General features: G+C 41.5%; 1 protein-coding gene across 1 annotated transcript in view; it reads left to right on the top strand.

Moving 5' to 3' along the window:
* LOC128692479 (centrosomal protein of 104 kDa) overlaps positions 1 to 26967 on the top strand; it is a 414264-nt gene that overhangs the window by 306685 nt on the left and 80612 nt on the right. Inside the window, exons 4-5 of the mRNA XM_070089824.1 lie at positions 1496 to 1716; positions 13534 to 13741. Of these exons, the coding sequence (XP_069945925.1) occupies positions 1496 to 1716; positions 13534 to 13741 (429 nt within the window). The remainder of the gene's footprint in view (positions 1 to 1495; positions 1717 to 13533; positions 13742 to 26967) is intronic.

Raw genomic sequence — 26967 nt, 5'->3', positions numbered from 1 at the left:
TGGGAGTCGCAGTTTGACCCCCCTGGGAGTCGCAGTTTGGCCCCCCTGGGAGCCGCAGTTTGACCCCCTGGGAGTCGCAGTTTGACCCCCTGGGAGCCGCAGTTTGACCCCCCTGGGAGCCCAGTTTGACCCCCCTGGGAGCCGCAGCTTGACCTTCCAGAGAGTCGCAGCCTGGCCTCCCCACGGAGCCGTAGCCTGGCCTCCCCAGGGAGCCTCAACCTGGCCTCCCCAGGGAGCCGCAGCTTGACCCCCAGGGAGCCTCAACCTGGCCTCCCCAGGGAGCCGCAGCTTGACCCCCCAGGGAGCCTCAACTGGCCTCCCCAGGGAGCCGCAGCTTGACCCCCAAGGAGCCTCAACTGGCCTCCCCAGGGAGCCGCAGCTTGACCCCCCAGGGAGCCTCAACTGGCCTCCCCAGGGAGCCGCAGCTTGACCCCCAGGGAGCCTCAACTGGCCTCCCCAGGGAGCCGCAGCTTGACCCCCAGGGAGCCTCAACTGGCCTCCCCAGGGAGCCGCAGCTTGACCCCCCAGGGAGCCTCAACTGGCCTCCCCAGGGAGCCGCAGCTTGACCCCCCAGAGAGCCTCAACTGGCCTCCCCAGGGAGCCGCAGCTTGACCCCCCAGGGAGCCTCAACTGGCCTCCCCAGGGAGCCGCAGCTTGACCCCCCAGAGAGCCTCAACTGGCCTCCCCAGGGAGCCGCAGCTTGACCCCCCAGGGAGCCTCAACTGGCCTCCCCAGGGAGCCGCAGCTTGACCCCCCAGGGAGCCTCAACTGGCCTCCCCAGGGAGCCGCAGCTTGACCCCCCAGAGAGCCTCAACTGGCCTCCCCAGGGAGCCGCAGCTTGACCCCCCAGGGAGCCTCAACTGGCCTCCCCAGGGAGCCGCAGCTTGACCCCCCAGGGAGCCTCAACTGGCCTCCCCAGGGAGCCGCAGCTTGACCCCCCAGGGAGCCTCAACTGGCCTCCCTAGGGAGCCGCAGCTTGACCCCCCAGGGAGCCTCAACTGGCCTCCCCAGGGAGCCGCAGCTTAACCCCCCAGAGAGCCGCTATCAGAAGCTTTCATAAGATGTTAGTTTTGTCAGAATGTGTTTGGTTGTCTTTAAATCTTCTGTAAGAACCTTCATTATATTACACTGCCTTAAAATGTATTTGGAAATTTTTATATCAATGTTTATATATATATATATATATATATATATATATATATATATATATATATATATATATATATATATATATATATATATATATATATATATATATATATATATATATATATATATATATATATATATATATATATATATCGAATTTAGTCAGGACTATCCTCAGGACAGAAGTAGAGAGATTTCTTTATTAATCGAGACGATCCTAACCTTCTATGTATTTCTACGTAATACAAAAAAATTTTTTTTTTATGTTTATATACTTATTGCAGCTAAAATTTCAAATATGCCTGAGTATTTCGGGATATATTACTACACTGATGGATCATTGCAGCTGAGAAAGTTGAGTTGCACATCGGGGACGTGATGCCGGGGAAGGAGATTGCTCTCTTCAACGCCAAGTTCGCTCTGCTAGGCTACGTCTCGCTCTCAGACAACGAACACTCGCAGTTCAAGGCGCGGGAGCTGAAGTCAGTGACGGTGGAGTGCACAGGCACCTTCCTCAAGCTGCTCCTCCACAAGAACCACCTCAACAGGAACAATCTCTTCAACCAGGTTAGTTAAGTAACTCCTTGAAGACTGCCATCTTTAAGGCAGAAGGTGAGAGTGTTATGATGTTCTTGAATCAAGAGCTCTTTATCCATGATGATGCAGATAATAATAATAATAATAATAATGAAAAGTAATAATAATAATAATAATAATAATAATAATAATAATAATAATAATAATAATAATAATAATAATAATAATAATAATAATAATAATAATAACAATAATAATAGTAAATATATTAATTAGTTATCTTTCTGGTATAAACCTTGGTAATAAATACCGACAAGTTGGTTTAGAAAGACACGTAAGCAAACACTATAACATATTTATTAGAAAACGTTTCGGTCCTGGGACCTTGATCACTTCTAACATACAGAGGTAGAAAGACATTATATATATAGGCGGAGAGTGAGGTGTGACGCACGTGACCTGAGGAATGTCATAAGAACATAAGAATGGAGGAACACTGTAGAAGGCCTACTGGCCTATGCGAGGCACATCCTTATCAAAACAACCTCTACCTATGATGAGGACGGGTAGACGATGAAATCATGTGACTCCTGTGTTGTTGGGTTGGTGTTGCTTAAGTATCATGTATGCCAATGTTGTTGAAATTTTGTAGTTTCCAGTGTTGCGTTCTATAGTGTCGGTGACGGTGATTAGTGAGGCTTCTAGGCACCGTCGGCGTCTGAGGTCTGGTTCGGTGAGAACGAGTTGTGCCTCGTTCCAGTTCATCAAATGCCCCGTGGAGTCTCTGTGGAGGACACAGGCGTATCTTACATCGTCTCTGTTAGAGGCATTTCGATGCTCATTCAGGCGGACTGCAAGATCTCTGCCTGTCTCGCCTACATATTTCTTGGGACAGAACCCACAGGGGATAGTGTAGACGCCTGCTGTAGAAGTTAGAGGTGTGGGGCTGCGTTTCGTAGTGAGGTCTTTGATAGATGATGTGTTTATGGTCTGTCTGTCTTTCTACCTCTGTATGTTAGAAGTGATCAAGGTCCCAGGACCGAAAGGTTTTCTAATAAATATGTTATAGTGTTTGCTTACGTGTCTTTCTAAAGCAAGTTATCTTTCTGTACGGTAAGATTGCTCCTTCCTCATAGTAAGCGATTCTTCTGTAAGGCGAGTTGGAATCTCTTCAAGCAGATGTTTAAGAGTTGGGAATGTTTATAATAATGGTTTACCATGGCGACAAGATGGGAAATTTAACACATGTGCAACACCTGAGGTGGTTTAGAAAGACACGTAAGCAAACACTATAACATATTTATTAGAAAACGTTTCGGTCCTGGGACCTTGATCACTTCTAACATACAGAGGTAGAAAGACATTATATATAGGCGGAGAGTGAGATGTGACGCACGTGACCTGAGGAATGTCATAAGAACATAAGAATGGAGGAACACTGTAGAAGGCCTACTGGCCCATGCGAGGCAGGTCCTTATCAAAACAACCTCTGCCTATGATGAGGACCAGTAGACGATGAAATCATGTGACTCCTGTGTTGTTGGGTTGGTGCTGCTTAAGTATCATGTATGCCAATGTTTTTGAAATTTTGTAGTTTCCAGTGTTGCGTTCTATAGTGTCGGTGACGGTGATTAGTGAGGCTTCTAGGCACCGTCGGCGTCTGAGGTCTGGTTCGGTGAGAACGAGTTGTGCCTCGTTCCAGTTCATCAAATGCCCCGTGGAGTCTCTGTGGAGGACACAGGCGTACCTTACATCGTCTCTGTTAGAGGCATTTCGATGCTCATTCAGGCGGACTGCAAGATCTCTGTCTGTCTCGCCTACATATTTCTTGGGACAGAACCCACAGGGGATAGTGTAGACGCCTGCTGTAGAAGTTAGAGGTGTGGGGCTGCGTTTAGTAGTGAGGTCTTTGATAGAGGATGTGTTGATGTTACTCATAGCAAGTGCCCGGCGAGTATTCGTGGCAACATCGCCACATGGGAGTACTATGAACTGTTTAGGGGGCTGTTCCATGGGCGGTTTGTTGAGGATAGCTTGTGCCTTGAGTCTGCAATCTCGGATGAAGAAAGATGGGAACTGAAGACGTGTAAAGGCTTGTGTTATGTAAGTGCATTCTTCTTCTAGAAAACAAGGGCTGGAGATGCGAAGAGCTCTCAAGAAGAAGCCAATGAGGACTCCTCTCTTAGTGCGGGTATCTTGGTGTGAATAAAAGTGTATAAGATCGTCCTTGTTGGTAGGTTTTCTATACACTTTGAAGAGAAGTTTGTCACTGTCGGGAGATCTGCACAGTAGAACGTCGAGGAAAGGAAGTTTGCCATCATTTTCGAGTTCAAGTGTAAACTTTATTGATGGTTCAACTGCATTGATCTTGTTGAGAAGGGCCTGGATATTGGATAGAAAACCAATATATCATCAACGCAGCCCCACACCTCTAACTTCTACAGCAGGCGTCTACACTATCCCCTGTGGGTTCTGTCCCAAGAAATATGTAGGCGAGACAGACAGAGATCTTGCAGTCCGCCTGAATGAGCATCGAAATGCCTCTAACAGAGACGATGTAAGGTACGCCTGTGTCCTCCACAGAGACTCCACGGGGCATTTGATGAACTGGAACGAGGCACAACTCGTTCTCACCGAACCAGACCTCAGACGCCGACGGTGCCTAGAAGCCTCACTAATCACCGTCACCGACACTATAGAACGCAACACTGGAAACTACAAAATTTCAAAAACATTGGCATACATGATACTTAAGCAGCACCAACCCAACAACACAGGAGTCACATGATTTCATCGTCTACTGGTCCTCATCATAGGCAGAGGTTGTTTTGATAAGGACCTGCCTCGCATGGGCCAGTAGGCCTTCTACAGTGTTCCTCCATTCTTATGTTCTTATGACATTCCTCAGGTCACGTGCGTCACATTTCACTCTCCGCCTATATATAATGTCTTTCTACCTCTGTATGTTAGAAGTGATCAAGGTCCCAGGACCGAAACGTTTTCTAATAAATATGTTATAGTGTTTGCTTACGTGTCTTTCTAAACCAACTTGTCGGTATTTATTACCAAGGTTTATACCAACACCTGGGGTATCTTTATTTAAAGAGGTTTCTCACAGCAGTGGCTTTATCCATTAATACAAAGACGATATTGTGTGGAAAAAGACACTTATGTACAAGTGTCTTTTTCCACATCTTCTCGGTATCACCATACCATTTCCTCAAAGACGATATTTCCAAGAATTTAGGTGAGGTAATCAATCCCTCACCTTTCAATGTGTGTTATGTGCAGTTCTGCAAGACTGGGGGACTGGTTACCTCACCTTCCACTGTCATCGTAAGTCTCTGTTTTGATCTGATAAAGACACCCTGGTGTTGCGCCTGGGTTTACCAGCTAAGGTCGAGTTAATGTTACTTTAGTGCGAGAACAACGCCTTAAAGTACGCTAATATGTTTTATTATTATTATTTTTGTTATTATTATTATTATTAATATTATTATTATTATTATTATTATTATTATTATTATTATTATTATTATTATTATTATTATTATTATTATTATTATCATTATTATTATTATTATTATTATTATTATTATTATCATTATTATTATTATTATCATTATTATTATTATTATTATTATTATTATTATTATTATTATTATTATTATTATTATTATTATTATTATTATTATTATTATCAGCTGAACTGGAATGATATGTTAATACTTATAAGGCGGAGTAAATAACACGAAGAAAAGAGAAGCCTTTTCTAGCGACATTTAGCTAGGAAAAGCTTCTGAAATATTGTCAAGTCAGTTTACAATATTTTAGAAAGTTGAACACAAACTTAGTTATAGAGACGATAATTGTATTATCTGAAGGTGAGGGAGCATCCTAGTGTGTGCACTGCAGAATGTGCACTGCAGGGTGTGCACTGTGTGCACTGCAGGGTGTGCACTGTGTGCACTGCAGGGTGTGCACTGTGTGCACTGCAGGGTGTGCACTGTGTGCACTGCAGGGTGTGCACTGTGTGCACTGCAGGGTGTGCACTGCAGGGTGTGTACTGCGGGGTGTGTACTGCAGGGTGTGCACTGCAGGGTGTGTATTGCAGGGTGTGCACTGCAGGGTGTACACTGCAGGGTGTACACTGCAGGGTGTACACTGCAGGGTGTGCACTGCAGGGTGTACACTGCAGGGTGTGCACTGCAGGGTGTACACTGCAGGGTGTACACTGCAGGGTGTACACTGCAGGGTGTACACTGCAGGGTGTACACTGCAGGGTGTGCACTGCAGGGTGTACACTGCAGGGTGTACACTGCAGGGTGTACACTGCAGTGTGTACACTGCAGGGTGTGCACTGCAGGGTGTACACTGCAGGGTGTGCACTGCAGGGTGTACACTGCAGGGTGTGCACTGCAGGGTGTACACTGCAGTGTGTACACTGCAGGGTGTGCACTGCAGGGTGTACACTGCAGGGTGTACACTGCAGGGTGTACACTGCAGGGTGTGCACTGCAGGGTGTACACTGCAGGGTGTACACTGCAGGGTGTACACTGCAGGGTGTACACTGCAGGGTGTGCACTGCAGGGTGTACACTGCAGGGTGTACACTGCAGGGTGTGCACTGCAGGGTGTACACTGCACGGTGTACACTGCACGGTGTACACTGCAGAGTGTGCACTGCAGGGTGTACACTGCAGGGTGTACACTGCAGGGTGTGCACTGCAGGGTGTACACTGCACGGTGTACACTGCACGGTGTACACTGCAGGGTGTGCACTGCAGGGTGTACACTGCAGGGTGTACACTGCAGGGTGTGCACTGCAGGGTGTACACTGCAGGGTGTACACTGCACGGTGTACACTGCACGGTGTACACTGCAGGGTGTACACTGCAGGGTGTACACTGCAGGGTGTACACTGCAGGGTGTACACTGCACGGTGTACACTGCAGGGTGTACACTGCAGGGTGTACACTGCAGGGTGTACACTGCAGGGTGTACACTGCAGGGTGTGCACTGCAGGGTGTACACTGCAGGGTGTACACTGCACGGTGTACACTGCACGGTGTACACTGCACGGTGTGCACTGCACGGTGTACACTGCAGGGTGTACACTGCACGGTGTACACTGCAGGGTGTACACTGCAGGGTGTGCACTGCAGGGTGTACACTGCAGGGTGTGCACTGCAGGGTGTACACTGCAGGGTGTACACTGCACGGTGTACACTGCAGGGTGTACACTGCAGGGTGTACACTGCAGGGTGTACACTGCAGGGTGTGCACTGCAGGGTGTACACTGCAGGGTGTACACTGCACGGTGTACACTGCACGGTGTACACTGCACGGTGTGCACTGCACGGTGTACACTGCAGGGTGTACACTGCACGGTGTACACTGCAGGGTGTACACTGCAGGGTGTGCACTGCACGGTGTACACTGCAGGGTGTACACTGCACGGTGTACACTGCACGGTGTACACTGCAGGGTGTGCACTGCACGGTGTACACTGCAGGGTGTACACTGCACGGTGTACACTGCACGGTGTACACTGCAGGGTGTGCACTGCACGGTGTACACTGCACGGTGTACACTGCACGGTGTACACTGCACGGTGTACACTGCAGGGTGTGCACTGCACGGTGTACACTGCACGGTGTACACTGCACGGTGTACACTGCAGGGTGTACACTGCACGGTGTACACTGCACGGTGTACACTGCAGGGTGTACACTGCACGGTGTACACTGCACGGTGTACACTGCAGGGTGTGCACTGCACGGTGTACACTGCACGGTGTACACTGCACGGTGTACACTGCAGGGTGTACACTGCACGGTGTACACTGCACGGTGTACACTGCAGGGTGTGCACTGCACGGTGTACACTGCAGGGTGTACACTGCAGGGTGTGCACTGCACGGTGTACACTGCAGGGTGTACACTGCAGGGTGTGCACTGCAGGGTGTATACTGCACGGTGAACACTGCAGGGTGTACACTGCAGGGTGTACACTGCAGGGTGTACACTGCAGGGTGTACACTGCAGGGTGTACACTGCACGGTGTACACTGCAGGGTGTACACTGCAGGGTGTACACTGCACGGTGTACACTGCACGGTGTACACTGCAGGGTGTACACTGCAGGGTGTACACTGCAGGGTGTACACTGCACGGTGTACACTGCACGGTGTACACTGCAGGGTGTACACTGCACGGTGTACACTGCACGGTGTACACTGCACGGTGTATACTGCACGGTGTATACTGCACGGTGTACACTGCACGGTGTACACTGCACGGTGTACACTGCACGGTGTACACTGCACGGTGTGCACTGCAGGGTGTGCACTGCAGGGTGTACACTGCAGGGTGTACACTGCAGGGTGTACACTGCAGGGTGTACACTGCACGGTGTACACTGCAGGGTGTACACTGCAGGGTGTACACTGCAGGGTGCACACTGCAGGGTGTACACTGCAGGGTGTACACTGCAGGGTATACACTGCACGGTGTACACTGCAGGGTGTACACTGCAGGGTGTACACTGCACGGTGTACACTGCAGGGTGTACACTGCAGGGTATACACTGCACGGTGTACACTGCAGGGTGTACACTGCAGTATTTACATTGTGTACATCGCAGACTGCACACCGTATCCACTACAGAGTGTTCTATGTGTACACTAAAGGATCTGCAATGTGTGCACTGCAAGTTGTACACCGTGTGCACTGCAGAATGTACAGTGGACTGTTACGTTGGCTCCTGGACGGCTGGATAACTTGCAAGTGACGTGTAAGCTGAAGGTTTCTCTATCATGAAGCTACCAGGGCTCTGCCTGAGGGTATTAGAAGACCTGAGAAGATCAGAGTCTAAACCGTGTTAGAAGTGCTGAAGTCAGATTCTAAACAGTGCAATATATATATATATATATATATATATATATATATATATATATATATATATATATATATATATATATATATATATATATATATATTTATATATATATATATATATATTTATATATATATATATATATATATATATATATATATATATATATATATATATATATATATATATATATATATATATATATATATATATATATATATATATATATATATATAATATAATGGGGTCCACCTCTGGTGTAAATTGTGGGACCCACAGCCTCGAAGAAGTGGATAAAAAGGCTTCAAGGAAGAATATTTGGATTTCTTCCTGAAGCCGTTTGAATATTCCACTTCCCCTACCACCCCATCTTTTAATATATTTTTTTTACCAATAGGAATATTTTATTACATAATATGGTACAGAAGATTTAAGAGATACATTGTTGATATAAAGGTGGCATATACGGTACATGTTGTTACGTGTGTATCACCGATTATAAGGCGAAAATCTCATCCAGCTCCTCAGAGCTGGGGCGTGTGCCCAAAATACAGCAGGCATTACCCCTTTGAACAGCCGCACTGAGCCGCTGGAACAGAAAACTAGCTGCCCTGGGATCCCTAGTTACCCTGATGAGTCTTTTTCCCAGCTCCTTAAGGAATTTAGATGCACTCTTTCCCCATGAGCCAAGGGTCTCTGAGCCTATGGGAACAAACATATAATGATGGGCAAGTTCTCCATATTTTCTAGACTTTTGGGACTCCCTGAAGCTGGCAGCTGCCCCTCCTTCCTCCCTGGTGTATTGGAGATAGGTATCAGCCAAGGTAGATGCACATGTATAGTCCCACACCACCTGCTTCCCATCTGTCCAGGCTTGAAGGGTGATACCATCTGGACGCTTCTGGCTGCCATCAGATCTGCATAGTTGGGGTGGCTCCCTTACTGCTGGGCATCCAGCTGTTGTGAGGCTCCTCTTGATAATCTTATTAACCTCCTCATGTCTTGCAATCTTTCCCTCGGATTTACGGCACACAAGACCATGGTACCCAAATCGGTCTGCTGCTTCACTGCCACAAATACACCTGTGTTCGGCGAGAATAGGGGCGGCAAGTCGAAGGGCAACACCGATGCGGATGGTCTGTGGGTCGAGGCATGTGCCAAGGCTGGAGTTGGGAACAGCCAACAGATAGTCCCCAGCATGAGGGGCTCTCACTGCCAGGAGGCGGGCTCTATCCTTCCCTGACACACTCTGAAGCATTGTTGAGGCAATATTTTCCACTATTGGACCATCCCAGTGCGATTGTTTGTAGTTGTTGGGGGGAGCAGGTCTGGTTTCAGAGCCCGTTAGATTATCCCAGATCATTGCTCCGTCAATGAATTTTTGGTCCTTGACTCCAATCTTGTCCCTAAGATGTTCAGTGAGAATCACTGCTACAAGCTCTCTGGATGCAATACACGAGGACAGAAAAGCAGGTAATGCAATCTGTGATGACTTGCGGACACCAATGCCTCCTAGTCTGACTGGAAGTGTAGCTTGGTTCCACTGCCCGTCTTCTAGAGTAAGGTTAAGTACTTTCGTAAAAATCTGCCTCAGAATACTGTCATATTCGTGCAGTATAGGGTTATCATATGAAGGTGCACATCTTAGGAAATATGTCAACCTGGGCAGACTCAAGCACTTTGTGAGAAGGTACAAGGCATCGTGGGTGTCCAGATTGACTATTCGTTGTTCCATTCTCCTTAACTCTTCCAATTTCTTCCTGAGAATTGTGTCAATGGCATTGCTTCCCAGAGGTGCTCCTAGCAAGACGCTATTTGTGGGGGCAATGACTGCTGCTCCTGGTAGTTTTGATCTCACTGCATTTATCACTTGTTGACTGACTGAGATGATTTCACATTTGGATGGATTCAGGATGAGACCCATTTCCTGTCCCCGTGTCATTACCTGTGTAAGGTCATGTAGGAGGGACTCCTTTGTACCTGCTAGTGTGCCATCATCTAGGAACCAGATGTTTAGCTCGCTGGTCAGTCTGACTGTGATTTCCCTAACTGCTATACAGAAGAGAAATGGTGCAAGAGGATCTCCTTGTTGGACACCCTCCGATGATGTGATTTCATGCTCTCCAAAGAGAAGCATTGATTCCTTGCTATACCCAGCTGAAACAAAAGGGAAGAGACCAGGGAAATGTTCTTGTACTGCTGCTAATACCACGTCTCTTTTCAGGAGATTGAACACATTCTTGAAATCTAATTTTACCACTGCATTGTCCTCAGGCAGGTTGTTGATATACGCCCTTGTTGCATGAACCGCTGCTTCACTTCCTTGAGAGACCCCAAAGCCAAGCTGGTTTGGTTGAAGCATCATGGCTGCCTGTGCACGAATACCTCGGACAGCAGCTTTGGATACGAGGCGGCGTAACGTGTTGCCTACTGCAATTGGCCGAATTCCTCCATCCTTCTTTTTAAGTGCACAAAGTGTTGCACCAAAAAAGAAAGGTCTAATTTCATCAGGAATCAGACCAGCCAAGGAATTGTTGATGAACCTTGTGATATCTGAAAGCAGTGTCTCTGCAATTTCCCCAATAACTGGATTAACCATTTCCTTTAAATGCTGTGGCCTTATTCCAGTGTAACCCCCAGCAGAGCCAGATGGGAACGACATTATTGCTTTGTAAATGTCTGAGTCTTCCACAATCAATGGTTCCATAGTGGGGACAGAGGTGTTGGAACTGTTGGTGCCACTGGTTTCCCTGGCAGGGTGCTTTCCTCTAAGTGCTTCAGCCGTGTCAGCATCCCTGGGAGCAACTGTATCTTCACTGGTAATAATTCTGATTGCCCCACTGTGTTGCCCTCTTCAATTTTCTTGCTCACCTGGACTCTGACTTTTTCACTGTCAGTAGAGTGAGTGGGGGTTCTGCCTCTCCCTTTTTTGTGTTGACGGGGAAGGCGAATGAGGTTATCAACTCTAGGAAAATCTCTTAAGGATTTAATTATCATTGAGGCTAGCCTCTTTCCCCTTCTTTCCGGCACAGCTAAGCAGACATTGCCAAAAAGTAGCAAGTTGTGCCATGCCTTGATGGTTGGTGGAGCATTTAAGATAGTGGAACCATCGTTTACTTTTTTCAGGAGGTCTGTAAGTTTCCCAGCTGCGTGTGGACGGGCTGCTTTGGGAATATGTGTGAGTGTCCTCGTACCTGTTGCTTTAATTGCTTCCAAGAGATTGTCTGATGAGATGAGATCTGTTGGAGTGGGTTCAGGTGCCTGAGGTGGCTCTGGATCATCACTTTCCACAGGAGGACATCCTGAACCAGGGCAACTACCGTGTTTGCGGAGGAAACCATTAGAGTTGAGACAACGAAGCTGTAAGCATGACCGACACTTGCCTCTCCTAGTATTGCCAGCCGTGCCATTTCCCTGGCTGCTTGCTTCCTCCTGGTTGGCATCCATCTGCTAGACTAGACAATAGGAGTGGAATATGGCATGCTGGGTGGGTATGGTGCGTGGAAGGTAGTGAACTTGACCGTGGTGGCCTGGTGGAGTTTGAGAGGCTGGTGAGGGGCTGGGAGGGGAAGGGAAAAACTTCTGCTGGGAATTAGGTGGGGGAGGCGCAGGTTGTTGAGTGGGGTTATCCCGAGGAGTGCAATACACATGGACTTGCACACTATATATTGTTCACACTGTCTTACAATACTTATAACTTTATTTGTTTCCCATGTACACTATGAACAATGTGGGTATGGGCACTCCTGAACCAATGCGTTCACTCACCATCTAGTTACTCATCCCACCTCTTCCACTCACCCCCGAGACGTGGGGGGGGGGGTAATGCACTGACTGGTCACTCCCTCGTTAACATTAATCTCACATTGTTTTTCCATAACATATGCCTCTAAATAGTCCATGCATCGACACAATCATTTCTAAGTTAACTGGAAGCATGGTGCATCGTGCTGGATATAGATGTTTTTATAAGAGCTTTTCGAGGTTTGTATATACGATAATCTTGGCCGGTACTCATACACAGTGTAGGCCTTATACTCCCCCACCCCTCCACTGGCCGTCTTCCTCACTACCACCACTCACCAACATTCACAAACTGCACAACACTTCCACAATTTACCTTGAAACGGTGCACTGAAATGTCTTCTCGCTTCACTGGAATCTTCCCAGAGTATTCACAATAAGTCCTGTTGAGTCTTAACCTGGTCAGCCTCGTTGATCCGGAGTTATAATTGAAAATCCCGCAGCTAGTCCGCTACACGTCTTGCCATGCCAGCGCATGGCAATATATATATATATATATATATATATATATATATACATATATATATATATATATATATATATATATATATATTTATATATATTATTTATATATATATATATATATGTCGTGCCGAATATGTAAAACTGGTCAATTAGCAAGAACTCATTTAAAATTAAGTCCTTTCTGAAATTTTCTCTTATACGTTTAAAGATATATTTTTTTCATTAATGTTAATGTAAAAAATTTTAATTTTGCACCAAAAGGAACTTAGAAAACTTACCTAACCTTATTATAACAAGAGCAATTTATTTTAGCCTAACCCAACTAAATATATTTTAGATTTGTTTACAATAATTTAATACTAAACAAACGCAGTGAAATATATTTTTTTCGTTAAGTTCAGAATGATTTTGGCGAAATTATTGCATACACAAATTTTCACTTGTCCTATATGGCAAGATGAGCGTTGCAATTTAAACCAAAATCGCAAGTTCTGCCTATTCGGCACGACATATATATATATATATATATATATATATATATATATATATATATATATATATATATATATATATATATATATATATATATATATATATATGCAACTAGTTAAGTAACAGCTTTGTAAGTAACAACTACTTAAGTATCAGTTGCATAAGTACTAACGAGGTGTTACCTGGAGCAGGTTGGACTGGTTGCCATCAACGTGCTGGGTAACGAGGTGGAGGCCAACAACAACAGTGTCTCACCTGATGGAGATGGAGGTCAGGTGCCAGCAGGTGACCCTCAGGCAGTGCCACTCTACCATGACCTTGCCTTTGCAATGTATGTTGACACGCAGGTGGCAGCCACTATCAGGACGCTGGAGGACCGTAGAGCAGCTGCTGTCAGAGGTGAGGCTGAGAGAGAGAGAGAGAGAGAGAGAGAGAGAGAGAGAGAGAGAGAGAGAGAGAGAGAGAGAGAGAGAGAGGGAGAGAGAGAGAGAGAGAGAGAGAGAGAGAGAGAGAGAGAGAGAGAGAGAGAGAGAGAGAGAGAGAGAGAGAGAGAGAGAGAGAGAGAGAGAGAGAGAGAGAGAGAGAGAGAGAATGAATAAAAAAGAGAGACTTGGGAGATTGGAGGATAGAGAATGTGTGAGAAAGAGTGAGGGAGATTGGGTGTTTAGGCACACAAACTTTGCTTTCAATCTGCTTCTTATATCCCACTATTATTCTAAATAATGTATAAACTAAATCTAAATATTTAATATTTAAAGCTCCTCTTCTCGTTGCAGAATTCTTTACTTACCCCTGAAGCTACTATGATCTCTCCTACTCTCAGAGACACACCATACTTCCTTATCTTTATTTTACTTATTGCTGATATATCTAGCTTTCTTTAATAGATAACAATGATAAAAAAAATGTCCTTAACATCCGTGTTACATGCATACACGTTCAAACACGTTCATACACAATCGGCGCACATTGTCTTATAGATGTGACATTCTTCTGGATGTCTAACTAAAATCTTTTTACAAATGAATTGACGGTGTTGTGTTAGATCTGCGGAAGGAAGCAGCCTTCACATATTTTTGGGGGAGGGGAGACTTATTTTTGCAAATTTCAGTTCTGGCAAAATATAGAAGAACTATATAGTTTCCAGCCTTTTCCTCTTCAGCAATAAATGAGCAGTCTAACCTAACTTAGAAAATATGTTATAATCAATTTAGTGTTCTAAGAGCCGAGAGTCAAATGTTCAGCTCATTCTAAGACTCTTTTCTTTGCAAAGAGTAAAAAAGAAAATACATGAAAATAAATAACTACAATGGATAACTTCCTATAAACCTTAAAGACAAGAAGTTGTACTTAATCACTTTTGTTTACTTAGGTGTCTAAAAATGGAAGGTGGTCCATTGTCTTCGTACTCAAATCTTTAACATTTCAATTTCGATTCAGTGACTTGTGTTGATCTAAGACTTGGTGCAAATTAACAGATGTATAACAGCAACATCATCATTCACGTTCCATTGTCTGGATTGATCGAAGTCAAAGATAATATTAAGGAGTTCATTAAAAAATTCCACATGTTTGCCAGAAACAGTCAACAGAGTTGTACCTTTGAACATTCCAAATTCTTCAACTGTGTCTGAGAAACAGCTCAGTGACACCAGAACCATTCCATGTTGTCCTCGAAAATTGGGACGATTTTTTATTTTTTTTGATAATTTACATGTAATAAAAATGACTGTATTGTTACCAGAAATATGAGTGAAGAAACTATCTACATAGAACCTATTCAAAATGTAATATTTAATGTAAGTTTTATAATATATAAATAAAGTCTTCTAAATTTAACAGGTTTGAAATCGAAAATATTCCTCGTCACGGAGACAGCAAGGAGGAACGGTCACGGACCTGCTGCTATTATTATTATAGTCATAGGGAGCGCTAAAACAGTAGGGATTATACAACGCCTGTGGGGCGGGGAGGAATGGGAGGTATTCAGGCTCAATTCAGGAAACTGGAGTAGAGATTTAATTCCCTAGATCAAAAGCCCGTCACCAGCGTCAAGGAACCTCCCCTGAGGGGACGGAGCTGCTGTGTTACCACACGGAGAAGACCAGGACCAGGACCCATCCTGGTCCTGGTCACAGAATACATTACTTGCATTAGAATTTTTAGGACTTAATTGAATGCTAAGTCCATATATTTATGGTAGTCATTTTATATAAAAGAAAGTTCAGCAACCGAGGAAGAAAATATGTCTTATATGTACTTCTGAAAATCATCCCAAGTGGATGAAGACAGAATTATGTATTTTGTTATACAAACAATATATGCAGATGTGACCGGTACTAAATTTGTTTTTTACTATTGTTTTTGATCAAACGGAACTTTATCAATCCAGTAGAAACCAAGTCATATATATATATATATATATATATATATATATATATATATATATATATATATATATATATATATATATGAGGCTGGAGCAAAAGGTAGTCAGGTGTTGAGATCACATGGGTCATCACACTTCAATACAGGTGTTAGGAATGACTTGATCACCTGAACAACATGTGCTGGAGCAGAAGTACAAGTTTATCCTGGACTCCAGATATCCTGGAACTCTGGGTGTTGTGGATGACTGACTGCATCTGGACTGGCATTCACTGCTGACTCCAGGCACTGTCTCCTCTGCAAGTCTTTCTCCTTAACAATTACAAACAGCTGAGTACAGGTAGGAAGAGCGTCTGTCTCATGCTCAACAGACGGAGGATCGAGCCTCCACTACGTCTTGCGCTAAATGACCCACATGGGTTTAGAGATTAACATAAACTATTATAAATATATTATTACTCCTTAATGATCAATCTGGTGTCATCCCTTTTCATGAGGTGTCACGAGGTGTCATGAGATGTCATGAGGTGTCACGAGGTGTCATGAGATGTCATGAGGTGTCAAGGCTAACCCAGACGGGTCAGTCTTGTTACTTTGTTAAGGTTAACCTTGCTACTTTGTTAACGTTAACCTTGCTATTTTGTTAAGGTTAACCTTGCTACTTTGTTAACGTTAACCTTGCTATTTTGTTAAGGTTAACCTTGCTACTTTTTTAACGTTAACCTTGCTACTTTGTTAAGGTTAACCTTGCTACTTTGTTAAGGTTAACCTTGCTACATTGTTAATGTTAACCTTGATACTTTGTTATGGTTAACCTTGCTACATTGTTAATGTTAACCTTGCTACTTTGTTAAGGTTAACCTTGTTACATTGTTAATATTAACCTTGCTACATTGTTAAGGTTAACCTTGTTACATTGTTAAAGTTAACCTTGTTACATTGTTAAGTTTAACCTTGCTACATTGTTAAGGTTAACCTTGTTACATTGTAAAAGTTAACCTTGTTACATTGTTGAGGTTAACCTTGTTACATTGTTAAGGTTAACCTTGCTACTTTGTTAAGGTTAACCTTGCTACTTTGTTATGGTTAACCTTGCTACATTGTTAAGATTAACCTTGCTACATTACTTAGGTTAACCTTGCTACATTACATAGGTAAACTCTGCTACATTACTTAGGTTAACTCTGCTACATAGGTTAACTCTGCTACATTACTTAGGTTAACTCTGCTACATTACTTAGGTTAACTCTACTACAGTACTTAGGTTAACTCTGCTACATTACTTAGGTAAACTCTGCTACATTACTTAGGTTAACTCTGCTACATTACTTAGGTAAACTCTGCTACATTACTTAGGTAAACTCTGCTACATTACTTAGGTTAACTCTACTACATAGGTTAACTCTGCTACATTACTTAGGTTAACTCTGCTACATTACTTAGGTTAACTCTGCTACATTGCTTAGGTTAACTCTGCTACATTACTTAGGTAAACTCTGCTACATTACTTAGGTAAACTCTGCTACATTACTTAGGTTAACTCTGCTACATAGGTTAACTCTGCTACATTACTTAGGTTAACTCTGCTACATTACTTAGGTTAACTTTGCTACATTACTTAGGTTAACTCTGCTACATTACTTAGGTTAACTATACTACAGTACTTAGGTTAACTCTGCTACATTACTTAGGTAAACTCTGCTACATTACTTAGGTTAACTCTGCTACATTACTTAGGTAAACTCTGCTACATTACTTAGGTAAACTCTGCTACATTACTTAGGTTAACTCTGCTACATTACTTAGGTAAACTCTGCTACATTACTTAGGTAAACTCTGCTACATTACTTAGGTTAACTCTGCTACATAGGTTAACTCTGCTACATTACTTAGGTTAACTCTGCTACATTACTTAGGTTAACTCTGCTACATTACTTAGGTTAACTCTACTACATTACTTAGGTAAACTCTGCTACATTACTTAGGTAAACTCTGCTACATTACTTAGGTTAACTCTGCTACATTACTTAGGTTAACTCTGCTACATTACTTAGGTTAACTCTGCTACAGTACTTAGGTTAACTCTGCTACATTACTTAGGTTAACTCTGCTACATTACTTAGGTTAACTTTGCTACATTACTTAGGTTAACTCTGCTACATTACTTAGGTTAACTCTGCTACATTACTTAGGTTAACTTTGCTACATTACTTAGGTTAACTCTGCTACATTACTTAGGTTAACTCTGCTACATGACTTAGGTTAACTCTGCTACATTACTTAGGTTAATTCTGCTACAATACTTAGGTTAACCTTGCTACATTACTTAGGTGAACTTTGCTACATTACTTAGGTTAACTTTGCTACATTACTTAGGTTAACTCTGCTACATTACTTAGGTTAACTTTGCTACATTACTTAGGTTAACTCTGCTACATTACTTAGGTTAACTTTGCTACATTACTTAGGTTAACTTTGCTACATTACTTAGGTTAACTCTGCTACATTACTTAGGTTAACTCTGCTACATTACTTAGGTTAACCTTGCTACATTACTTAGGTTAACTCTGCTACATTACTTAGGTTAACTCTGCTACAGTACTTAGGTTAACTCTGCTACATTACTTAGGTTAACTCTGCTACATTACTTAGGTTAACTCTGCTACAGTACTTAGGTTAACTCTGCTACATTACTTAGGTTAACTCTGCTACAGTACTTAGATTAACTCTGCTACATTTCTTAGGTTAACTCTGCTACATTACTTAGGTTAACTTTGCTACATTACTTAGGTTAACTCTGCTACATTACTTAGGTTAACTCTGCTACATTACTTAGGTTAACTCTGCTACAGTACTTAGGTTAACTCTGCTACATTACTTAGGTTAACTCTGCTACATTACTTAGGTTAACTCTGCTAAATTACTTAGGTTAACTCTGCTACATTACTTAGGTTAACTTTGCTACATTACTTGGCTTAATTCTGCTACATTACTTAGGTTAACTCTGCTACATTACTTAGGTTAACCTTGCTACATTACTTAGGTTAACTTTGCTACATTACTTAGGTTAACTTTGCTACATTACTTAGGTTAACTCTGCTACATTACTTAGGTTAACTTTGCTACATTACTTAGGTTAACTCTGCTACATTACTTAGGTTAACTTTGCTACATTACTTAGGTTAACTTTGCTACATTACTTAGGTTAACTCTGCTACATTACTTAGGTTAACTCTGCTACATTACTTAGGTTAACCTTGCTACATTACTTAGGTTAACTCTGCTACATTACTTAGGTTAACTCTGCTACAGTACTTAGGTTAACTCTGCTACATTACTTAGGTTAACTCTGCTACATTACTTAGGTTAACTCTGCTACAGTACTTAGGTTAACTCTGCTACATTACTTAGGTTAACTCTGCTACAGTACTTAGGTTAACTCTGCTACATTACTTAGGTTAACTCTGCTATATTACTTAGGTTAACTCTGCTACAGTACTTAGGTTAACTCTGCTACATTACTTAGGTTAACTCTGCTACAGTACTTAGGTTAACTCTGCTACAGTACATAGGTTAACTCTGCTATATTACTTAGGTTAACTCTGCTACATTACTTAGGTTAACTCTGCTACAGTACTTAGGTTAACTCTGCTACATTACTTAGGTTAACTCTGCTACATTACTTAGGTTAACTCTGCTACATTACTTAGGTAAACTCTGCTACAGTACTTAGGTTAACTCTGCTACATTACTTAGGTTAACTCTGCTACAGTACTTAGGTTAACTCTGCTACAGTACTTAGGTTAACTCTGCTACATTACTTAGGTTAACTCTGCTACATTACTTAGGTTAACTCTGCTACATTATTTAGGTTAGCTCTGCTACATTACTTAGGTTAACTCTGCTACAGTACTTAGGTTAACTCTGCTACAGTACTTAGGTTAACTCTGCTACAGTACTTAGGTTAACTTTGCTACATTACTTAGGTAAACTCTGCTACAGTACTTAGGTTAACTCTGCTACATTACTTAGGTAAACTCTGCTACAGTACTTAGGTTAACTCTGCTACAGCACTTAGGTTAACTCTGCTACAGTACTTGCGTCAACATTGTTACATCCATACTTGTGTTCTCAAACTAATGTGAGTATTTCTAGTTTATTAGTTTCCTTCTTGCTAATTAGTTCTAAGTAATCAGGTTAATCAAAATTAATCTGACTTGTTTTACATATGTGATTACCTCTTTATAATCTCACAAGTTTTACTAATCCGATTAGTACTTAATAATCGGATTAGTTCAAGGTTATGCAATTATTGCACACCAATCAAATTTGTTCTTACTAATCGCAATGAAATTCACTAAAGACTAATCTCTAATCTGTTCAACATCTGATTAGTTTTTAATCTTCTGATTATTTTCTTAACGTGATTTGTGTATGCTAATCATATTAATTATCCATAATTAGATAAGTACTTCCTTAAACTGAATAAATTCCTGCTGAAAAGGTCACATCCATCCTGCTGTTATTAAAATGCCATAGCCAGGATTTTGTTGAATAACCTTCTGGATAATACAGTGGAAGGACTCACACACACACACACACACACACACACACACACACACACACACACACACACACGTACGTGCATATTTTAAACAGAAAAGGGGGCAGCCTGTGAGGTGCTAATTGTAGATACATGGTCAATAGATTTCCTTAATATACTGACAAGTTTCAGAACATCAAGACAGGAAGCGACAAGAACAAGAGGCACCAACACACCTTCACTATCATACTTCGTGTTTAACAGGAATTACTACATATAAGGAGTGAATTACAATGGATAAAAACAGTGGTTTAGAGAAATTAAACAGAACACTATATTACAAGCTTCGGATATAATATGTACAAAGAGCTCTATAATTTGTTTATAGACTAATGTAAACAGTTTATTCCATAAGGTGAATATAAGATGGTATGATAAAGACTGGTTTAATGGAATGTGTGGTTTAATGGAATGTGTGGTTTAATGGAATGTGTGGTTTAATGGAATGTGTGGTTTAATGGAATGTGTGGTTTAATGGAATGTGTGGTTTAATGGAATGTGTGGTTTAATGGAATGTGTGGTTTAATGGAATGTGTGGTTTAATGGAATGTGTGTTTTAATGGAATGTGTGGTTTAATGGAATGTGTGGTTTAATGGAATGTGTGTTTTAATGGAATGTGTGTTTTAATGGAATGTGTGGTTTAATGGAATGTGTGGTTTAATGGAATGTGTGGTTTAATGGAATGTGTGGTTTAATGGAATGTGTCTTTTAATGGAATGTGTGTTTTAATGGAATGTGTGGTTTAATGGAATGTGTGGTTTAATGGAATGTGTGGTTTAATGGAATGTGTGGTTTAATGGAATGTGTGGTTTAATGGAATGTGTGGTTTAATGGAATGTGTGGTTTAATGGAATGTGTGGTTTAATGGAATGTGTGTTTTAATGGAATGTGTGGTTTAATGGAATGTGTGGTTTAATGGAATGTGTGGTTTAATGGAATGTGTGGTTTAATGGAATGTGTGTTTTAATGGAATGTGTGGTTTAATGGAATGTGTGTTTTAATGGAATGTGTGGTTTAATGGAATGTGTGGTTTAATGGAATGTGTGGTTTAATGGAATGTGCTGAATGGTAATGGATAAAAGAAAAGGTCTTGGGAGCAATATATGAAGCGGGTGAGTTAAGAAGTTAGAGATTCAAGGAGATCAGAAATGAATAAGAAAATGTAAAGAAGAGAGAAACTTTGAGAAGGAAAGAGTAGACAAGTTAGAACTTAATATTGTAACTTTGTTTAACATAAACCAAATGTTAAAGACAAATTACAAAGAATAAATGATGGCAGCACAATAAGTGAAGTAGAGCAGGTAATACTAGTGGTATTCAATATTAGTGGTATTCAATACTAGTGGTATTCAATATTAGTGGTATTCAATACTAGTGGTATTCAATATTAGTGGTATTCAATATTAGTGGTATTCAATACTAGTGGTATTCAATACTAGTGGTATTCAATATTAGTGGTATTCAATACTAGTGGTATTCAATATTAGTGGTATTCAATACTAGTGGTATTCAATATTAGTGGTATTCAATATTAGTGGTAGTCAATATTAGTGGTATTCAATACTAGTGGTATTCAATACTAGTGGTATTCAATATTAGTGGTATTCAATATTAGTGGTATTCAATACTAGTGGTATTCAATATTAGTGGTATTCAATATTAGTGGTATTCAATACTAGTGGTATTCAATACTAGTGGTATTCAATATTAGTGGTATTCAATATTAGTGGTATTCAATACTAGTGGTATTCAATATTAGTGGTATTCAATATTAGTGGTATTCAATATTAGTGGTATTCAATATTAGTGGTATTCAATATTAGTGGTATTCAATACTAGTGGTATTCAATATTAGTGGTATTCAATACTAGTGGTATTCAATATTAGTGGTATTCAATATTAGTGGTATTCAATATTAGTGGTATTCAATATTAGTGGTATTCAATATTAGTGGTATTCAATATTAGTGGTATTCAATATTAGTGGTATTCAATACTAGTGGTATTCAATATTAGTGGTATTCAATATTAGTGGTATTCAATACTAGTGGTATTCAATACTAGTGGTATTCAATACTAGTGGTATTCAATATTAGTGGTATTCAATACTAGTGGTATTCAATACTAGTGGTATTCAATACTAGTGGTATTCAATATTAGTGGTATTCAATACTAGTGGTATTCAATATTAGTGGTATTCAATATTAGTGGTATTCAATACTAGTGGTATTCAATATTAGTGGTATTCAATACTAGTGGTATTCAATACTAGTGGTATTCAATATTAGTGGTATTCAATACTAGTGGTATTCAATATTAGTGGTATTCAATATTAGTGGTATTCAATATTAGTGGTATTCAATACTAGTGGTATTCAATACTAGTGGTATTCAATATTAGTGGTATTCAATATTAGTGGTATTCAATACTAGTGGTATTCAATACTAGTGGTATTCAATATTAGTGGTATTCAATATTAGTGGTATTCAATACTAGTGGTATTCAATACTAGTGGTATTCAATATTAGTGGTATTCAATATTAGTGGTATTCAATACTAGTGGTATTCAATACTAGTGGTATTCAATATTAGTGGTATTCAATATTAGTGGTATTCAATACTAGTGGTATTCAATATTAGTGGTATTCAATACTAGTGGTATTCAATATTAGTGGTATTCAATATTAGTGGTATTCAATACTAGTGGTATTCAATATTAGTGGTATTCAATATTAGTGGTATTCAATACTAGTGGTATTCAATATTAGTGGTATTCAATATTAGTGGTATTCAATATTAGTGGTATTCAATACTAGTGGTATTCAATACTAGTGGTATTCAATATTAGTGGTATTCAATATTAGTGGTATTCAATACTAGTGGTATTCAATACTAGTGGTATTCAATATTAGTGGTATTCAATATTAGTGGTATTCAATACTAGTGGTATTCAATATTAGTGGTATTCAATACTAGTGGTATTCAATACTAGTGGTATTCAATATTAGTGGTATTCAATACTAGTGGTATTCAATATTAGTGGTATTCAATAGTGGTATTCAATATAGTGGTATTCAATATTAGTGGTATTCAATATGGTATTCAATTCTAGTGGTATTCAATACTAGTGGTATTCAATATTAGTGGTATTCAATACTAGTGGTATTCAATATTAGTGGTATTCAATATTAGTGGTATTCAATACTAGTGGTATTCAATATTAGTGGTATTCAATATTAGTGGTATTCAATACTAGTGGTATTCAATACTAGTGGTATTCAATATTAGTGGTATTCAATATTAGTGGTATTCAATACTAGTGGTATTCAGTATTAGTGGTATTCAATATTAGTGGTATTCAATACTAGTGGTATTCAATACTAGTGGTATTCAGTATTAGTGGTATTCAATATTAGTGGTATTCAATACTAGTGGTATTCAATACTAGTGGTATTCAGTATTAGTGGTATTCAATATTAGTGGTATTCAATACTAGTGGTATTCAATACTAGTGGTATTCAATATTAGTGGTATTCAATATTAGTGGTATTCAATACTAGTGGTATTCAGTATTAGTGGTATTCAATATTAGTGGTATTCAATACTAGTGGTATTCAATACTAGTGGTATTCAATATTAGTGGTATTCAATATTAGTGGTATTCAATATTAGTGGTATTCAATACTAGTGGTATTCAATATTAGTGGTATTCAATATTAGTGGTATTCAATATTTGTGGTATTCAATACTAGTGGTATTCAATACTAGTGGTATTCAATATTAGTGGTATTCAATACTAGTGGTATTCAATATTAGTGGTATTCAATACTAGTGGTATTCAATATTAGTGGTATTCAATACTAGTGGTATTCAATATTAGTGGTATTCAATACTAGTGGTATTCAATATTAGTGGTATTCAATACTAGTGGTATTCAATATTAGTGGTATTCAATACTAGTGGTATTCAATACTACACCTCACACACACACACACACACACACACACACACACACACCACACCACACACCACACACCACACACCACACACCACACACCACACACCACACACCACACACCACACACCACACACACACACACCACACACCACACACCATACACACACACCACACAACACACACCACACAACACACACCACACACCACACACCACACACCACACACCACACACCACATACCACATACCACACACCACACAAGGTAAAGCACTCAGCTATCGACCAGAAACACCACAAGAGGTTATATTTTTCAACTTCCTCGTGTAAAGACTGACTCATGTGACAAGAAGTTAGCGTCCTGTTTTCTCTCGCTAACTTTATTTACTTCCACAGTCTCTCTCTTGTGTCTCTCTCTCTCTTTCATTTTTATTTCCTCATTTGTCTTGTGGTTTCAGATGTAATATAAAGAGATTTAATATTATTTGGATAAAAGTTTAATCCGTCTTGCTCTACTCTTTATTTTTTATGTTTTGTAAGTGTACCATAATTGCTACTGATAATATAGTTCCCCCTGGCTTTGTATATAATTTAATAAACATGTCATTCTTGATGCACATACCTATTTTAGGTATTAGAGTATATTTTTCACCGTGGTTAATAGGTGACGAGCAGCCTTGATAACTTCTGGGTACCAGGAAAGGCTTTGAATATCATGTGGCAACCTATTCCCCTGCATGATTTATCTTCGTACACGAAGAGCAGTATTTCTTATGGAGAGTAGCAGCACTTGTGGAGAGTAGCAGCACTTGTGGAGAGTAGCAGCACTTGTGGAGAGTAGCAGCACTTGTGGAGAGTAGCAGCACTTGTGGAGAGTAGCAGCACTTGTGGAGAGTAGCAGCACTTGTGGAGAGTAGCAGCACCTGTGGAGAGTAGCAGCACTTGTGGAGAGTAGCAGCACTTGTGGAGAGTAGCAGCAGTTGTGGAGAGTAGCAGCACTTGTGGAGAGTAGCAGCACTTGTGGAGAGTAGCAGCACTTGTGGAGAGTAGCAGCACTTGTGGAGAGTAGCAGCACTTGTGGAGAGTAGCAGCACCTGTGGAGAGTAGCAGCACTTGTGGAGAGTAGCAGCACTTGTGGAGAGTAGCAGCACTTGTGGAGAGTAGCAGCACTTGTGGAGAGTAGCAGCACTTGTGGAGAGTAGCAGCACTTGTGGAGAGTAGCAGCACCTGTGGAGAGTAGCAGCACTTGTGGAGAGTAGCAGCACTTGTGGAGAGTAGCAGCACTTGTGGAGAGTAGCAGCACTTGTGGAGAGTAGCAGCACTTGTGGAGAGTAGCAGCACTTGTGGAGAGTAGCAGCACTTGTGGAGAGTAGCAGCACCTGTGGAGAGTAGCAGCACTTGTGGAGAGTAGCAGCACTTGTGGAGAGTAGCAGCACTTGTGGAGAGTAGCAGCACTTGTGGAGAGTAGCAGCACCTGTGGAGAGTAGCAGCACTTGTGGAGAGTAGCAGCACTTGTGGAGAGTAGCAGCACTCGTGGAGAGTAGCAGCACTCGTGGAGAGTAGCAACACTTGTGGAGAGTAGCAGCACTTGTGGATAGTAGCAGCACTCGTGGAGAGTAGCAGCACTCGTAGAGAGTAGCAGCATTTGTGGAGAGTAGCAGCACTTGTGGAGAGTAGCAGCACTTGTGGAGAGTAGCAGCATTTGTGGAGAGTAGCAGTACTTGTGGAGAGTAGCAGCACTTGTGAAGAGTAGCAGCACTTGTGGAGAGTAGCAGCACTTGTGGAGAGTAGCAGCACTTGTGGAGAGTAGCAGCACTTGTGGAGAGTAGCAGCACTTGTGGAGAGTAGCAGCACTTGTGGAGAGTAGCAGCACTCGTGGAGAGTAGCAGCACTCGTAGAGAGTAGCAGCATTTGTGGAGAGTAGCAGCACTTGTGGAGAGTAGCAGCACTTGTGGAGAGTAGCAGCACTTGTGGAGAGTAGCAGCACTCGTGGAGAGTAGCAGCACTCGTGGAGAGTAGCAGCACTCGTGGAGAGTAGCAGCACTCTTGGAGAGTAGCAGCATTTGTGGAGAGTAGAAGCACCTGTGGAGAGTAGCAGCACTTGTGGAGAGTAGCAGCACTTGTGGAGAGTAGCAGCACTTGTGGAGAGTAGCAGCACTCGTGGAGAGTAGCAGCACTTGTGGAGAGTAGCAGCACTCGTAGAGAGTAGCAGCATTTGTGGAGAGTAGCAGCACTTGTGGAGAGTAGCAGCACTTGTGGAGAGTAGCAGCACTTGTGGAGAGTAGCAGCATTTGTGGAGAGTAGCAGCACTTGTGGAGAGTAGCAGCACTTGTGGAGAGTAGCAGCATTTGTGGAGAGTAGCAGCACTTGTGGAGAGTAGCAGCACTTGTGGAGAGTAGCAGCATTTGTGGAGAGTAGCAGCACTTGTGGAGAGTAGCAGTACTTGTGTAGAGTAGCAGTACTTGTGGAGAGTAGCTGCACTTGTGGAGAGTAGCAGCACTCGTAGAGAGTAGCAGCACTTGTGGAGAGTAGCAGCACTTGTGGAGAGTAGCAGCACTTATGGAGAGTAGCAGCACTTGTGGAGAGTAGCAGTACTTGTGTAGAGTAGCAGCACTTGTGGAGAGTAGCAGCACTTGTGGAGAGTAGCAGCACTTGTGGAGAGTAGCAGCACTTGTGGAGA

The sequence above is a fragment of the Cherax quadricarinatus genome, chromosome 30 (genome assembly GCF_038502225.1).
Source record: "Cherax quadricarinatus isolate ZL_2023a chromosome 30, ASM3850222v1, whole genome shotgun sequence".
Taxonomy (NCBI): domain Eukaryota; kingdom Metazoa; phylum Arthropoda; class Malacostraca; order Decapoda; family Parastacidae; genus Cherax; species Cherax quadricarinatus.
This window is presented reverse-complemented; position numbering and strand designations above follow the sequence as displayed.